At 41.0% G+C, this 16,906-nt stretch overlaps 2 protein-coding genes across 7 annotated transcripts in view; one reads left to right on the top strand and one right to left on the bottom strand.

Moving 5' to 3' along the window:
• nf1a (neurofibromin 1a) overlaps positions 1–16,906 on the top strand; it is a 292,673-nt gene that overhangs the window by 179,771 nt on the left and 95,996 nt on the right. The gene's annotated exons all lie outside the window — the stretch shown is intronic.
• Positions 1,425–15,156, bottom strand: LOC121283547 (protein EVI2B-like). 2 transcript variants are annotated; one of them, XM_041198258.1, is made up of 2 exons: positions 15,062–15,156; positions 1,425–5,808 (listed from the first exon to the last, which is right to left on the bottom strand). In XM_041198258.1, the coding sequence occupies exon 2, from the start codon at positions 5,742–5,744 to the stop codon at positions 4,671–4,673; it is 1,074 nt and encodes a 357-aa protein (XP_041054192.1). In that variant the 5' UTR covers positions 5,745–5,808; positions 15,062–15,156; the 3' UTR covers positions 1,425–4,670. The 2 variants fall into 2 exon arrangements, with proteins under 2 accessions (XP_041054192.1, XP_041054191.1); XM_041198257.1 differs by lacking the exon at positions 15,062–15,156 and adding an exon at positions 14,157–14,341.

Below are 16,906 nucleotides of genomic sequence, written 5' to 3'. Positions count from 1 at the left end.
AGGCAATTGCCCTGAAATTGATATGACACTGAAACACTCCATTAAGGAGATATATATGTATAGGAAACACTGCATTAAGGGGATATGTGTACACAAATTGGAGAGACAGTAGCATAGTGGTAAGATCACTGGACTGGTAATCCAGAGGTCAGGCTAATGCAGGGCAGCTGGTGAAATTTAAATTCAATTAATGAATTTTTTAAAATCTGGAATTGAAAGCTGGTCTCCATAATGGTGCCCATGAAACTATCATCGATTGTTTTAAGAAACCTATCTGGTTTACTAATGTCCTTTAGGAAAGGAAATCTGTTGTCCTTATCAGGACTGGCCTACATGTGACTCCAGACCCATAGCAATGTGGTTGACTTTTAGCTGCCCAACCAGTTGGACCAAACTGTTACAGAACACTCATTAAACTGGAAGGACTACCTGGCTTTGACTTAGGCACAGGAAACAACAATGATGCACTTGGCCTGGCCGACCCAGCAAAGTCATCCTGCCTAACATCTGGGGGTTTGTGCCAAAATTGGGAGGGCTGTCCCACAGACTAGTCAAACAACAGCCCGACATAGTCATACCTATCGAATCATACCTTACAGACAATATCCCAGACATCACCATCCCAGGATATGCCTTGTCCCACCAGTAGGACAGACCCAGAAGAGGCGGTGGCAGCACAGTAGTATACGGTATGGAGGGAGTTGCGCTGTTTGAGTAGAAGGAACACTGAATAATGATGTAACAGGGCAGAGAGCATGCTCCAAGACTTTTCCGCCACAGCACTAGAGGCCTTGGTGCAAGTGGTGGACAGGAGGAGAGAGATTCTTTATCCGCAGGGAACCAGGAGGCTGGTTCATAGGGAAAAGATTGATGATGTGGTCAATGCTAGCAGTGTAGCCAGAGGATCAGATGCAGTGCTGCAAGAAGTTCAATGATCTCGCATGAATGACTGAGAAAAGAAAGAATGTGTAGTGTTATGGCACAGTGGATGGTAAATGCCGAGCTGCTTAAATCCCAGAGGGAAACTTGAAACAGCTGCCGCAACTGTTTTGTAATTTGTTTTTATTTCGCGAGGCGTGCCTTGCATTCAGTAGTAATAAGACCACTGAGTCTTAGAGGTTTTTTACAAAACTTAAATTAAACATTTTTAATAAAAGAAAAGATTTTAAGCACATACATAGGTCTACAAACATAACTCAAATCTCCTAATTAATCTGACTCCAGTTACACCTCCATTAAGGTAACTGTAAAACAAAATGGATTTTGACAGACCCAGGCAAAGCACACAATACCTTGGACAGTGATATTCATGGTGAGTTTTCTTAGCTTCAGTTCCTACAGACAGCAGCTTGATACACACAGGCTGGAAGCTTTTCACACTTGTTAAATCTTAGAATGCTTTCTCCCTTACACACAACCTCATCTCCTTTATACAGGTTTCCCCCTTTTTAATGTAAATTCCATTGTCCCAATATGTCTTTGCAACTTTACTTTTTCCAAATCTTTCATAGTACTCAATCAGTAGTCTTTGGGAAAAATAAACAAACTGTTTGGCTTAACTTCTTAAGGCTAAGTGTAACACCTTCCTATCGCTTTGAAATCATGACTCTGTCTCTGTCTCTGGTTTATCTAAAAATGCAAATGTTCCCTGCACCCCTCATTCTAACTTCAGCCATGTTTATGTATTTAGTATTTCAAACCTAGCTTCCCTTTTGATAACTCAAAAGCTCCAGACTAGCTCTCTGCAATTCAATTAAAACCCCTACACACACATCCACACAGAGAAACTAATCCAAACCCCACTACTAACCTACCTTTACAATAAATCACTACAATATTATGAAAATTATATTTTTTGTGACATGCCAGGTTATGGAGAGAAGATTGGGGGGTGGCATGAAGTGAATTGCTCATTGAGAGAGCCGGTGCAGATATGATGGGCCAAATGGCTACCTTTTGTGCTATAACAATTCTGAGATTCTGGGAGCATGAGTAATATTTCATAGTCATGTCTAATGTAGCCTTAGCAAAGTGGTGTAAGGCAATATACCATGCCTTTTAAAACACAGCTGTGAGTGGGCATAAATATACTTGTTAAATTTTCATATTAGTATTTGTAAACCCTGTGATAATTTCCTTTTCTTGTAAACCTGAGCCTTCTGGATTAATGACTCAGTGAAGAACATTTGTTTCGCAATTTCAATAGCGCAGCAGCAACTGGGTCGCACTTAATGCAATCTAACTCAATTCAACATCACACACTTAGCAAGCAGATTTCAGCTTGTAAATGCTGAATGGAGCCACGATATACATCTGAGGAATGCCCAATATTTTAGTAAGGTGTGGCTCAGCTGGCCTCACACTCACCTCTAATTCAGAAGGTTGTGGGTTCAAGACTCATTCCACGACTTAAGCACAAAAGTCAAAGCTCCAGTGCTTTGAGACGTCCTGTGGTGGTGAAAGGCACTACGTAAATGAAGGTCTTTCTGTTCTTTTTTCTTTTTAATTTTAAAGCTTTTGTGGCAACAGAATCAGTGGTAATCAAATGCCATCTTTAACATTTTGATATTGGTATTAAGACTTGTAACCTCATTGCTCCAGAATTATTTAACACTTCCTGTTTTAAAATTTGGTCTTTGCTTTTAATCTTTTTTGAAATAAACTTTTGTCCGTTTTAATATGTTGCTGATGAATGTTGTTTTACTAAAAGTCTGGGCATGTGCTGAACATGGATAAAATATTAAGAAAAAAATTGACTGGTTCCATCCTGACCAGTTGGCGATGTGTATTAATGTGCTGTACCAAAGAGCTGCCCAAATATTTACTACTGGTCAGTGGACTGATGTAACATGCAAGAAAAGCCAGGGTCGAGATTGTCACCTGCCCCATTGAAGATGACCCATCTGGTAGAGAAACCCTCCTACCACGCAGTCTGGTTCATTGTTAGAAAAACCCCAATGCTTTTGCCTCTATTCTCCTGCTTGATAGTGTGAACGTTTATAGGACTCATTGTGAAAGTAGCATTTCCTTTTTATTTCATCAACTTCCCTTGGTATCCTCTGATCTTGTAGCTTGTTTGTTTTAAAAGTAACACTGAGTTTATCAGTTGCAATCCCCTCTTAACCACTTTAAGTTGTAAGGTTCAAGTTTTTCAGCTGCTTCCTCATGGCAAATCTCATCTCTATAATTTGGAATCAGCCATGTTGCTTTTCTCTGAATTTGTTCTAAAACATAGATATCCTACCACTCTATTAACTTTTTTAATTGCCTTGCTACACTATCTGGACAATGTAATGAACATGACCGTAATTGCTCCCCAAGTCCACTGTGAACTTTCAATTAACTAATTCCATATGCATATTTCTGGCCCAATTATTTTCTTCACATTTTTTGCTTCACATTTACTTGCCATATTGGAGAGTCAATCCGATTCTACTTTTAAAAATGTTGTCTTTTGCTACAGCCCTTTCCCTTTAATTGCTATTGCTCTTCCTATCTTTGAAATTGATCAGAGAACTTGCAATTGTAAAAATCTATGCATTCTGGAGTCCAGTATTCCATTTGTCTAAGTTGAGATCTTTAGATGGCATTCTGAGTACCAACATAAGAATATCTACATTTAACTAAAGCTCCAATTGCTTTTATTAGTTCTCTCCTTTTCTATTTGGTCATAACATATAAATTAAAAGCTACTGATTAAACCATGCAGATCTAGGTTATCTTAAAATTATTTGCAAAATTTGGGACTGTAAATAAATCATTGATTAGATTTAACAGTCTGTAACCTTCCATTCAAAATTAATTCACACTTAAGAAATAAAATACTAAAATGTGTTAATTTTCAGTGGAGTTTGAGTAGGGTAGAGGGAAACCTGGAGAAAGATATGGGCAAGACCAGCGCAAACAACACTAAAAGCAATCTGCAGTGCCATGGAATATGATTACAAAGCATAGCTTTTTTTTTTTATTTGCAAACTTGTCTGTTAAAGAATTTTTTTCAAGCTGAATAAATTATACTCCTGTAATATTTCTGAGTAAAGCTGGCCCATAGAAATTATTATTTTGTTTTCTGGACTTTTTCCATCTCACATGAACTATTGAAGATTTGTGTGTTAAACTCTGCTTTCAGTTGGCCATTTCATTGGCCAACTGTTTTTCCGTTTGTAGTCTTATAAACAATTTTTCTTGTCTAAAAACAGGAAATGTATCATTTGCTGCTATATTGATCACTTTAATAATGAACTGTGCATAAGACGGCTGCTGAGAAGGGAATTGGTAGATGGATAATAAAAGCGAAAAGGCTTTTGAGGTAATTCACTGTTAACCAGTTACCCAGTGGTCTGCCGAGGTGGGCATGAAACAAATTGAGAATTGAGCTTGTATTGCTGCCCATTTGATTTTTTAAAAAAAGCAGAAGAACATTAATGGAATTGCAGTCAGTGGGGGATTTTGTGTTTGCATGTGTGTAGGTTCAAATCATGCCACCTCCAACTTTGCATTTCAAAAAAATGCAGTGCATTGCACTACAGGAGTTGTCGGTTATTTTAACGTCTTATTTTTACAATATGGTGTGGCAATGCTGATGCACAAAAGCACTTGCTGCCTTGCAACCCTGTATCCAATGTACACTTGCTTTGCAGTCGTGAAAGCTAAAACTCAAAACCAGTGCTTTAGGCTTGCAGCTCAGTGAGTGGTGGTGGAAAATCAGAATCATTCACAAGATCCAGAAAATCAAATGGGGGAGGGGGAAAGCTGGTGATGTTTGGATCTACATCAGGAACCTCCTGAGGGGGGCTAGGAGCATCTGTATCGGTTGCAGGCAGTGGAGCAGCTGGGTCATTGCCATTCAGTGAAACTTGTGCCTCAAGAGGAGGAGATGGTGGAAAAACTTGGCTTTGTATTTCATGTGTTTCACTGGTAGATGGTATTTCTTTTTCTGTTTCATTTTCCACTTTGACTTCAGGCTCAATGAGCTTTTCTTCAATCCCTGAAGAAGAAGCATTGATGATTCCTTCAGACTCCTGCACCTCCATGCTATATTGATCCAGTAAGGATTCACGTTTAGATTTTTTAGATAAGAAGGTGGTGAGTGAGGGACGCTTTGCTGGAGCAACATTGTTATCATTGTCCTCAGTTGCATGTACACCATCTTCACTGGGGCCTGGATAAGCTCCTGCCCACGTGAGGTCCTGTACAGGATATTTTGAACATCTCCTCCTCATCAGAAGAATGCATATTATGATCAACATTAGCAACAACATCACGCCGATGACGTAAGCAACAATCTTGCCTGCAGTCGCGTTATCAGGGTATTTAACAGATGACTTAGTGATTGGCGTAGACTTAATAGTGATTGGCGTAGACTTAATAGTGATTGGCGTAGAAGTCTGATTTATATTTGTCACATATGAAGTTGGTTGAGAGGGCGAACTCTGAATCGATTGTACCTCAGGTGAAATTTTTGATGTGAACTGTGAAGTTTTTGATGTGAGCTGTGAAGTTCTAGAAGGTGTATTTGTCAAGATAGAAGTGTTGCTGGGAAGATCGCTTGAAGGTCCACTTGTTACGGTTGACATACTTGTGATCATCAAGGGAGTTGCAGGGGTCAGGGTAGCTGAGTCATGAAGTGAAGATGATGTTGGGTTTGTTCTTTCTGATCCCACCGTTGACTGAAAGTTAGTTGTGGTTGTGCCCCCAAGGCAGTTTACCAGTAGTGCCAGTATAGCCAGCTGGATTGCTTCCATCTTTCTTAGTTTTGAAGAGACAGGTTTTCAAAATCAAAACCAGGCTGCTGATGCCTATAAATATCTAAAAAGAATTAAGAACAGAAACATTTTTTAATAGTGTTCCTTTTTGGAATTGTGTGGTAAAAATTGTGTGTGTGTCTGTGTATAGAAGTTAAAGAAAAAGATGTGGCGTCAACACATTTCAAGTATCAAGTTAATAAATTCATACTATAAAGCAACTTTAAAAATGCCTGTTGCTAACTCGCAATAGTGACTTTTGTTGGAGTGTCCAAAGCCATTGTTTTTACCCCTAACCACCAACTCCATCCCTTTCCCAGGCTATTGCTGAGGCTGAACCAGGCCATTTGCTACTTTGATGTCACATTTGACCCTGAGCTAAGTTTTCAATGCTATATCCTCTAGATGACCAAGATTGCCGACTTTAACCCCCATAACATCCACCCCGGCTCAGCTTATCTGCTGTTGAAATGCTGAACCGTTTCTTTGTTACCACAGAATTTGACTCTTCAAATGTTTTCCTGCCTAGCCTCTTACCCTGCGCCCTCTGTAAGTTTGAGCTCATTAAAATTCTACTTATGTATCCTAACTTACACCAAGTTATGTGCATTCAACAGCCCTGTGCTTGCTGACCTGCATTGGCTCCTGGTCCAGCAATGCCCTGATTTTATCATTCTTGTCCTTTTTTCCAATCTCTCCATGGTCTCACCCCTCCATATCTCTGTAATTTCCTACAACACTCTTGAGATCTCTGGCTGCTCTTTTCTGGCATCCTGCACATCCCCGGTTGTCCTTATTAAACTGTTGGTGGCCGTGCCATCAGCTGCCTTGACCCTAAGCTCAGGAATTAACCTTCCCAAATCTCTCTGCCAGTACACGCACGCACGCACACACACACACACACACACACCTTAAGACAATCTTTAAAACCTATATTTTTAACAAAGCTTTTGATCATCTGTCCTAATATATCCCGTGGCTCAGTCACATTTGTTTAATTTCAACTTTAGAAGTACCTTGGGAAGTTTTACTACAATTAAGGCGCGCAATATAAATGCACATTGTTTAAGTTAAGCTTCTCACTGTTGACCTACTCTATGCTTTCGAGGGGTTAATTGGAAAACAAGGAACAGACCTTGGCCAGACTAATTTTATCTGCTTCAGTAATATCATGAATGGGTGCAACAGATTTTGAACCACATCCCTCATTCATGATACAGATGGAGTTGAATGTTCTAATAACCTAGCAGGAGTGGTGTTGCCATAAGTGTCTCCTCGCAGGCTGCGAGAATGCAGCTGAGAATAAGACAGACGCGGCTGAGGCACTGCTCCTTACATGGGTAGTCTTAATGTTTAAGGTTGGCAAGCAAGTTAGTCAACTGCACTTCCCCTTTGAGTGGCTGTTAGTCTTCTGTCATCAGAGGATAAACACTGCATGGTAGGTCACTAACACACACAGGTGGCTAATTTTTAAAAGCATTCCTCAGATATTTCTAAAATGCTTGTATTTTGTGATCCGTGATAAAGTAGTGTAGGTGAAGCCCTTGCAAATGATCTTCGCTACACTCCGGAAGTCCAAAATATACCCACATAATTTGTATTTATTTCATACTTGTTGAAATGCTCCCAAATGTGAAATACAGCATCTGCACATCAACATCCCACAAACAGCAAGGGATAAATGCATGGTTAAACTGTTTTTGCTCCTATTAGTTAAGGAGCATTGTTAGCCATAAAAACCACCTACTCTTCAAACATTGCCATTGAACCTTAAACAAACCACTTTAACAGGCAGAGATATACATTATATAAGGAAATATTAGGACAGGTGATCACGAGCTTTGTTAGGTTTTTTAAGGAGCATCTTTGAGGAGAGAGGTTGAGTGATTGGAAAGTTTTAGGAAGATTAACATGGCTTAGGGCTGAGGCAGCTGAAGGCACTGCTGTGCTATTGGTGCAGTGATGAAACCTGGGGATGTGCAAGAGACCATAATTGAAGGAGCACAGAGATTTCAGGTTTGGATCTGGGGCTGGAGGAAGATGTAGATAGGAGGGGAGAGAAGAGATTTGAGTATTAAAAATTGCTGGTTAAGGTAGAGTTTTGTTCTATTTTCTTTGAATTGGAGAATGTCAAGATTGGAAAATTAACTACGCTGTTCTGTATTTTCAACTAAATGAATGACACCCCATTTTAGTGAAATGTACATCTGATTGAAAGTAAAGCTCGGAGCCAGATAATCTTGTATTCAGCCATGAGCATCTGAATGCAGCTCACAGAATGCTGTGTGAAGCACTCTCTTCTGATATAAATGTGTTTTTCTTGGCTTGCAGCATTGTAGCACCCTCAGAGAATGGCCTGTGTGGTGTACTCTGTTTTTCATACTGCGCATCAAGGAGACAGACCCAGTAGTGTTGCTGAAGTGAGCTCTTCACATTTAATTTAATTAATCCACTTGATTGTAATCCAGTGGTGGATTCCTGAATCACATCTAATTTGATGCTATCAGTTTGTTGTAGACCAACTGGTTTGCAGTATGGATTGTAGCCAACAAAGGAAGGACCGTGCATCTGCAGTCTGCTGTAATTCTGTAATAGAAACACATCTGCTTCTGCAGATTACGATTAATCAAGGTACATAACTCTGATGTCAGTGCCTGCAATAGTGCATCGTTCACTATCCAAGTGTGCCTGGGCTGGCTGGTGAATGTGTTTGAGTGGCTATGTACCTCTCTTGTGTGTTCAACCTTAAGCAGGTTTGTAAAACAGCTTCCAACCAGCACTGTGCATAATCTAAGCATGAATAAAGATATATATGATGATTTGAAACACTTTGTTTTAGAGTGAGCTGATGCTGTTATCTAAAAATTCTAGTGACTTAATCCTTACAATGAGAATGAAGTGTCATGGGCCTGACCTGGATGTTTGTACATCATTTTCAGTAGGAGTTGTGATCTTGCGACTGACTTTTTATCTGAACTGGAGGATGCACTTTTACAAGTGCTATGTAAACAATATGTACAGTAATTTCATTACTCAGCTTTAGGGCTGGTGAATTAGGATACCGGCAAAAAGTTCACTAACTGCGCTCGTTGACAGAAAAAGAACTCTCTTCAGTTAAAGAGTAGACTCTTTAAGATTAATCTCTGCTCTGAAGTAGTATCTCTTATAATTCATCCCTTCCTTTCCGGACTGCGGTGCTTATCTGTGACTCAGATCAGACTACAACATTTGTTTTATTCCTTGCACATGTTTGAAATTCTGCCTAGGTTCCCAGTTTATGTTGAACAATTAATTTCTTAATTCTTTGTTTTAGTTTATTTTTTGCTCTCTTTTCAGCTGAGCAAGAATGAGATTGAACAGCTTCTAAATTTCTAAACAAAAATACCTGGAAAAACTCAGCAGGTCTGGCAGCATCTGGGGAGAGGAGCACAGTTAACGTTTCGAGTCCGTATGACTCTTCAACAGAACTAAGTAAAATTGGAAGAGAGGTGAAATGTAAGCTGGTTTAAAGGTGGGGGTGAGGGGGCAAATTTCAACATTGCTGGATAATTGGCAGCAGGAATAGAGACATATGTGGTCCAAGAGAAGTTGCCTCTTATTGGGGAAATTCCCCTTGCACTGCAAGTTCCCAATTTCAGCTCTGGGAAAAACAGTCATGTTAATTATGTTTCCAAAATAGGTAACATGATAATTAGTTCCTAAACAGCACAGCTGTTCAAATGACTGCCTAAGATGTATGCTGATGCAGTCTGCTGCATAGTGAAGTTGTGTGCTTTTACACTGGGGTGATGAGATATAATTTCACATCTCCCCAGCCCTACCAGGGCAATTTTCTCCACCTCAGAAAATGGCATGTGTGAGGTTCCCAGCAGGAACCCCCAGGGTACTCTCCGCAGAAGGAGAAAATCTGTCTTGTGTAAGCCTACACTACTGTTACCTGTTTCTGATGCCTTATCTCAAAGGCAACATTGATGGAAGCTTAAAGCTCTGATTGCCCTTCTATCCCTCAGTCAGATACTGGGAGGTGGGTACAAGAAGGTGGTTAAATGAGATGGAAGAAAAATTTTTTAAAACATGTTTGAACAAATAGTTGGCACCTTTATGTCTGCTGGAATGGTTCATTACATCCCAAAGCACTTTGCAACTACTTTTGAAGTGTAGTCACTGCTGTAATGCAGGAAATGCCGCAGAAGGTTTCAACAGCAAGGTCCCACAGTTAGCAATGTGATAATGACTAGCTAATGTGTTTTAGGGATATTGGTTGGGGGAGAAAGGTTGTCCAGGCTACAAGAGACATCTTTTGTTGACACCTTTTGATGATCTGCTTCTATCACTGCTTGTTTGTCCCTACAACCACACCCTCCCCCTCCTCTCTCTCTCTCTCTCTCTCTCTCTCTCTCTCTCTCTCTCTCTCCGCCCCCCCCACACACCTTAAACCAGCTTATATTTCAACTCTTTCTTGGACTCGAACTCAAGTTCTGTCGAAGGGTCACGAGGATTCGAAACGTCAACTCTTTTCTTCTCCGCCGATGCTGCCAGACCTGCTGAGTTTTTCCAGGTAATTCTGTTTTTGTACAGGAGAACTTTCTCACTTTTCTTCAAAACAGTGCCATGGAATCTTTCAGACCCATCTAAGAGGGCAGATGGAGCATCAGTTTTACGTCTCATCTGAAAGACAGCACCTTGGACAATGCAACACTTAATTCAACCTGATGCTTTACAGTACTATGTGCTCAGGTCTCTGGATTGAGACTTGATCCACAATCTTCTGAGTCAGAGATGAGAGTGCTACCACTGAATCATGGCTGACAACTTAATAGGTAACAGTGGGATGAATATATGCATGAATAGGTTTTGCTTCTATATTGCACAGAGAAATTTTGATTTTCCTTGAAGCAGAAATTCCCACAAAAGATTCCTGTGCCAATAAACAACACCTTTATCAGCAGCACCTAAAAGGATTGACTAGGCTACCATCTCCTTGTGTTTATGGGCTGAAACTGACTTTGGATAGTGCCGTTTTTGCCTACACTGTGTGCTCAAGAAGAAGCAGTTGTGAAAAGTGTTTTTGAGAGCTTTTGATGTGGCTGCCACTATCTAAATGAATGTGTTATTACTCCATAATTAATCAATAGACTTGCAATGAATTGCTTTCAATGGTCTGAAACCCTTAGTAGGAATGTTGATGTGCATCAGGCACTAACAATGCACCTATGCCATAAATTCTGTATCAAATTACCCATAGGAACAGCCATATCTCTCTGTCTGTCTCTCTCTCTGTCTGTCTCTCTCTCTGTCTGTCTCTCTCTCTGTCTGTCTCTCTCTCTGTCTGTCTCTCTCTCTGTCTGTCTCTCTCTCTGTCTCTGTCTCTCTCTCTGTCTCTGTCTGTCTCTCTGTCTCTGTCTGTCTCTCTCTGTCTGTCTCTCTCTGTCTGTCTCTCTGTCTCTCTCTCTGTCTCTCTCTCTGTCTCTCTCTCTGTCTCTCTCTCTGTCTCTCTCTCTGTCTGTCTCTCTGTCTGTGTCTGTGTCTGTGTCTGTCTCTGTCTCTCTCTCTCTCTCTCGCACCCCCCCCTTCCAAACACACACACCCCACCCTTCAGAATCACAGAATTGTTATGGCACAGAAGGAGCCCATTTGGCTCAGCGTGTCTGCACTGGCTAGCTGAGCATTTTAACTTAGTGTCAATCTCCTGCCTGTTCCCCATAGCCTGCACGTTGTTTCTATTTGAATAATCATCCAATGCCGCCTTGAATGCTGCAATCGAACCTGCCTCCACCACTCTTCCAGGCAGCACATTCCAAACCCTAATTACTCGCTGTGTGAAAAAGTTTTTTCTCACTTCTCATTTGTGTCTTTTGCAAAACATTTCAAAAATGTGCCCTCTGGTTCTCAATCCGTTTGAGTGGGAACAGTTTCTTCCTATCTACTGTCCAGACCCCTCATGATTTTGAAAACTTCTATCAGGTCTCCTCTTAACCTTCTCCTCCACAAGGAAAACAGTCCCAACTTCTCCAATCTTCCCTCATAACTGAAGTGTCTCATTCCTGGAACCATCCTTCCTATAGTGTGGCGCCCAGAACTGTACACAATACTCCAACTGAAGTCTAACCAGTGTCTTATATAAGTTTATCATAGCCTCCTTACTCTTGTACTCTATGCCCCAATTAATGAAGCCTAGAATACTGTATGCTTTAGAAAGAGCTCTCTCTACCTGTCCTGCCACCTTTAATGACGTACGTACACATACACCACAGTCTCTCTGCTCCTGCACGCCGTTTAGAATAGTATCCTTTATTTTATACTGTCTTTCCATGTTCTTTGTACCAAAGTGTATAACCTCACACTTCTCCACATTGAACTTCATCTGCTGTCTATCTACCCACTCCACCAACGTGTCAGTGTCCCTTTGAAGTTCTGCACTGTCCTTCTCTCAGTTTACAGTTCTCCCAAGTTTTGTGTCGTCTGCAAACTTTGAAATTGTCCCCTGTACACCATGATCTAGATCATTTATTTATATTAGGAAAAACAAGTGCCCCTTTACTGGCCCCAGGGGAACTCCACGACAAACCTCTTCCAGCCCAAAAATACCCTTTAACCATTACTCTCTGTTTCCTATCCCTCAGCCAATTTTGTATCCACATTGACATTGTCCCTTTTATTCCATGACTTATAACTTTCCCCTCAAGTCTTTTTCATGGCATTGTATCGAACACCTTTAGGAAGTCCATTTGCACCACATCAACGGCCTTGCTTTCTTCAACCATTTCTCTTACCTCTTCAAAAACTCCAACAAGTTAGTTAGAAATGATTTTCCTTTAACAAATCCATGCTGACTTTTCTGAATCAATCCACATTTTTCCATGTGATTATTAATTCTATCTCAAATAATTGTTTCCAGAAGTTTCCCCAGCACCCAAGTTAAACTGACAGGTCTGTAATTGTGGGGCAGATCTTTACAACCTTTTTTGAACAAAGGTGTAAGGTTTGCAATTCTCCAGTCCTCTGGCACCTCCCCCAAATCCAGGGAACATTGAAAGATTATTGCCAGTGACTGCAATTTCCAATTTCACATCCTTCAATATTCTCGGATGCATCTCATCCAGTCCTGGTGCCTTATCAACTTTAAGTACCGGCAGCTTATCCAATACCACCACCTTTTATCAATTTTAAATCCTTCTAGTTTCCTCCTCTGTCGCTATGGCCTGGGCAGCATCTGTCTCATAAATAAAGATTGATCCGTCCTCTCTTTCTCTCTCCCCCTCCCTCTTTTTCTTTCTCTCTCCCCCCCTCCCTCTTTTTCTTTCTCTCTCCCCCTCCCTCTTTTTCTTTCTCTCTCCCCCCTCCCTCTTTTTCTTTCTCTCTCCCCCCTCCCTCTTTTTCTTTCTCTCTCCCCCCCTCCCTCTTTTTCTTTCTCTCTCCCCCCCTCCCTCTTTTTCTTTCTCTCTCCCCCCCTCCCTCTTTTTCTTTCTCTCTCCCCCCCTCCCTCTTTTTCTTTCTCTCTCCCCCCCTCCCTCTTTTTCTTTCTCTCTCCCCCCCTCCCTCTTTTTCTTTCTCTCTCCCCCCCTCCCTCTTTTTCTTTCTCTCTCCCCCCCTCCCTCTTTTTCTTTCTCTCTCCCCCCCTCCCTCTTTTTCTTTCTCTCTCCCCCCCTCCCTCTTTTTCTTTCTCTCTCCCCCCCTCCCTCTTTTTCTTTCTCTCTCCCCCCTCCCTCTTTTTCTTTCTCTCTCCCCCCTCCCTCTTTTTCTTTCTCTCTCCCCCCCTCCCTCTTTTTCTTTCTCTCTCCCCCCCTCCCTCTTTTTCTTTCTCTCTCCCCCCCTCCCTCTTTTTCTTTCTCTCTCCCCCCCTCCCTCTTTTTCTTTCTCTCTCCCCCACTCCCTCTTTTTCTTACTCTCTCCCCCCCTCCCTCTTTTTCTTTCTCTCTCCCCCCCTCCCTCTTTTTCTTTCTCTCTCCCCCCCTCCCTCTTTTTCTTTCTCTCTCCCCCCTCCCTCTTGTTCTTTCTCTCTCCCCCCTCCCTCTTGTTCTTTCTCTCTCCCCCCTCCCTCTTTTTCTTTCTCTCTCCCCCCTCCCTCTTTTTCTTTCTCTCTCCCCCCTCCCTCTTTTTCTTTCTCTCTCCCCCCTCCCTCTTTTTCTTTCTCTCTCCCCCCTCCCTCTTTTTCTTTCTCTCTCCCCCCTCCCTCTTTTTCTTTCTCTCCCTCTCCCCCTCTCCCCCTAATTGTTTAATTCACTAAGCAACAATGTGCGACACTTGAGAGATGACTATTTGAAATCACAAGCTAAATCTGGCTAATCATAGGTTTAGGTTTCTTGACTGATCACAAATTGACTAAACTATTTTCTGTGTGGCCTTATCAAGAAAATAATTTGTCTGTGCATCCAATACAAAAATCACATTTGTGCTTTTGCAAACACTTACCACTGATGGAGCTTGGACTTGAAGGTTGAAGGGTGGTTCCGTGTCTGCAGTTACTGTGCATTACACATTAAAATATATACAAGTTCCTATAAAATTAAATAACTTTGCATTTATTGCCACGTTTGGTGATGAAGTGAATACTCAAAGTCAATCTATCTGTGGTGTTATGCTGTCACTTGCTAATCTTGAGGTTTTAGAAAAAGGGAAGTAAAAGCAGTTGTGTCCGGATGTGAAGAAATTGGCTCGAAAACAAGTGCTAAGTGCTGGACAAAAGCAAAAAACTGCAGATGCTGGAAATGCAAAACAAAAATAAAAATACCTGGAAAAACTCAGCAGGTCTGGCAGCACCTGCGAAGAGGAACACAGTTAATGATTCGATTCCTTCAACAGAACTAAGTAAAAATAGAAAAGAGGTGAAATATATGCTGGTTTAAGGGGGTGAGGGTAGAGCTGGATAGAGGGCCAGTGATAGGTGGAGATAGCCAAAAGATGTCATAGGCAAAAGGACAGAGAGGTGTTGAAGGTGGTGATATTATCTAAGGAATGTGCTAATTAAGGGTAGAAAGCAGGACAAGCAAGGTACAGATAGCCCTAGTGGAGTTGGGTTGGGGTGAAGGAATAAAAGGTAGAGATAAAACAATGGATGGAAATACATTTAAAAATAATGGAAATAGGTGGGAAAAGAAAAATCTGTATAAATGCTAAGTGCTGGCATTATTTTGAAAATAAAATCTGGAGGTAAATCAATTAAAGATTAAAACTATTAATGTAAGTTTCCACTTTTATGTAATTTGCTGCTTGATCCTAATGCTACAGTCAGAGAGCTCACGTTTACTCTAAGTCTGTTTGATATTTTAGTTTGCTCCTGGTCAGTTAGGGTTAAACAGTTCATGTAGTTACACAACCTGTACTGATGAAACTCTGTTCCTGTTAAAGATCTTCTGTGAAATCCTGTGTCTGACTGTCCTCTCTTCCTCATCTGAGAGTTCGATTATGTTTGTAGCATGATACAACTACAATTTAGCTTAGCTTTGAATTAAAGTTGTCAGAGAAGCAACTCATTTTAGTAAATTTTAGCCGATGTCCAACCTCTTGAACGTGACAAGCTAGGTCAGGAAGTTGGCTCTTGGGTAAGCCACTGAAATGTGCTGCAATAACTGTGCTCCATGTTGAAGTGGCAGAGAGGAGACAATGAGCTGAACCCCACTGAAGGGATTGGATGTCATCGTTTTGTCACCCCACTGTGTTGCCATTGTAGTTGACAGCCTGGTTCTTTTATGCAGCTCGTTAAAACAGGAATATGTTTTTGAGATGAAGTGGAAATGCTCTTAGAGGGAACCAAATCAAACCAAACATTCTCCCCTCTCTTTCCTGTTGAGCATTGGTCTCCACAGTTTTTTGGTGGGCTGCAGCATAAAATATGGAAATTGACCTCAGTTTGTAGAAATCTTGCTTATGAGTCAGAAGGTTGTGGATTCAAATTCCACTCCGGACTTGAGCACAAAAAATCTAGGCTGATGTTCCAGTGCAATACTTGGAACATTCTGCACTATTCCAGATGTCTCCTATCAATTGAGATTTTAAACCATCTGTTCCCTCAGTTGGATGTAAAAGATCCATGTCACTATTTTGAAGAAGAGCAGGGAGTTAACCTGGTGTCCTGGTGAATATTTATTCAATCAACATCATTTAATCAGGTTATCTGTCCATTTTGGCATTGCTGTTTTGGGAGTTTGCTGTGAGCAAATTGGCTGCTGTTCCCTACATTGCAACAATGACTACACTTCAAAAGAACTTCATTGTAAAGTGCTTTGGGATGTCCTGAGCGTGTGAAGGATGCAAGTCTTTTTCTAAATACCTTTTCCATGCAGTTAATTTTTTGGGTCTATCCTATTGCCCATTGCCTACAGGAATCCATAAATTTATACTTACATTTGTAATTATCTGTTGAACAGCCATGGTTGGCTATATTCTTCTCCAGTAGAAGTGCTTCCACATTGCTCCACCAAATTGTTTGTAACCATTGTTGGGGGTAAAAGTTTATTCAACTGTGTATGAACTGATATTTACTTAAAATTTAAGCATCCTGAGCAGATGGTTTCCTGTCCATTGTGAAATTAGCATTTATGTTTTATCTTTAAACAGTGCACCACTTCACTCTTGTTGTTTCTTTCACTGAGTGTGGTGGGGGGGTGGGGGGGGAGGTGGGTGTTACACTATGCCACCCATTACCCACAGCCACAGAGAAGGTGATGCTCAATTTACTTGAAAGGGGAGTTGGGATGACACTTGCCACCCTCCCCTTCCTGTTCACTGTGGAAATTTTGTTATCGGGATATTCCTAAGATTGGCAATCTGATGCTGCAAGAGATTTCTGGTGCAAAACCTTTGTTGGGTAATCAAACAGGCTATTCCTCAGTGCCATAGGTAATATTTTGTGTCCTGTTTAGGCTTTCACAGTCACATATATATTTTCATACAATTAATTATTTGGCCCCATGGGTACAGTGAGAATGTCACATGGGTTTATAGCTGGTTAAGCAAAAAATAAATAAGTAAAAAATTAACCAGACAGTAATTATTTGCATTTGTACCTAATATACTTTGATTATTTTCTCCCCCAAAGGCAGCTTTTGTGTATGAATATGTCTTCTTTAGGAACTTCAAGAAAGGTGAGCATTTTTAACAGAGGGAAGAAAACAAATTTAATGTACAAAGGGAGGAGGAGTAGGCCATTCAGCCTTTTTGAG

Source organism: Carcharodon carcharias, chromosome 10 (genome assembly GCF_017639515.1).
Source record: "Carcharodon carcharias isolate sCarCar2 chromosome 10, sCarCar2.pri, whole genome shotgun sequence".
NCBI classification, from domain to species: domain Eukaryota; kingdom Metazoa; phylum Chordata; class Chondrichthyes; order Lamniformes; family Lamnidae; genus Carcharodon; species Carcharodon carcharias.
The sequence above is the reverse complement of the archived record's forward strand: the minus strand, read 5'-3'. Positions and strand labels throughout refer to the sequence as shown.

What these genes read in the sequence shown, in the direction of transcription:
- LOC121283547 (XM_041198258.1), bottom strand. Translation starts at nt 5,744, where the DNA reads ATGGAAGCAATCCAGCTGGCTATACTGGCACTACTGGTAAACTGCCTT.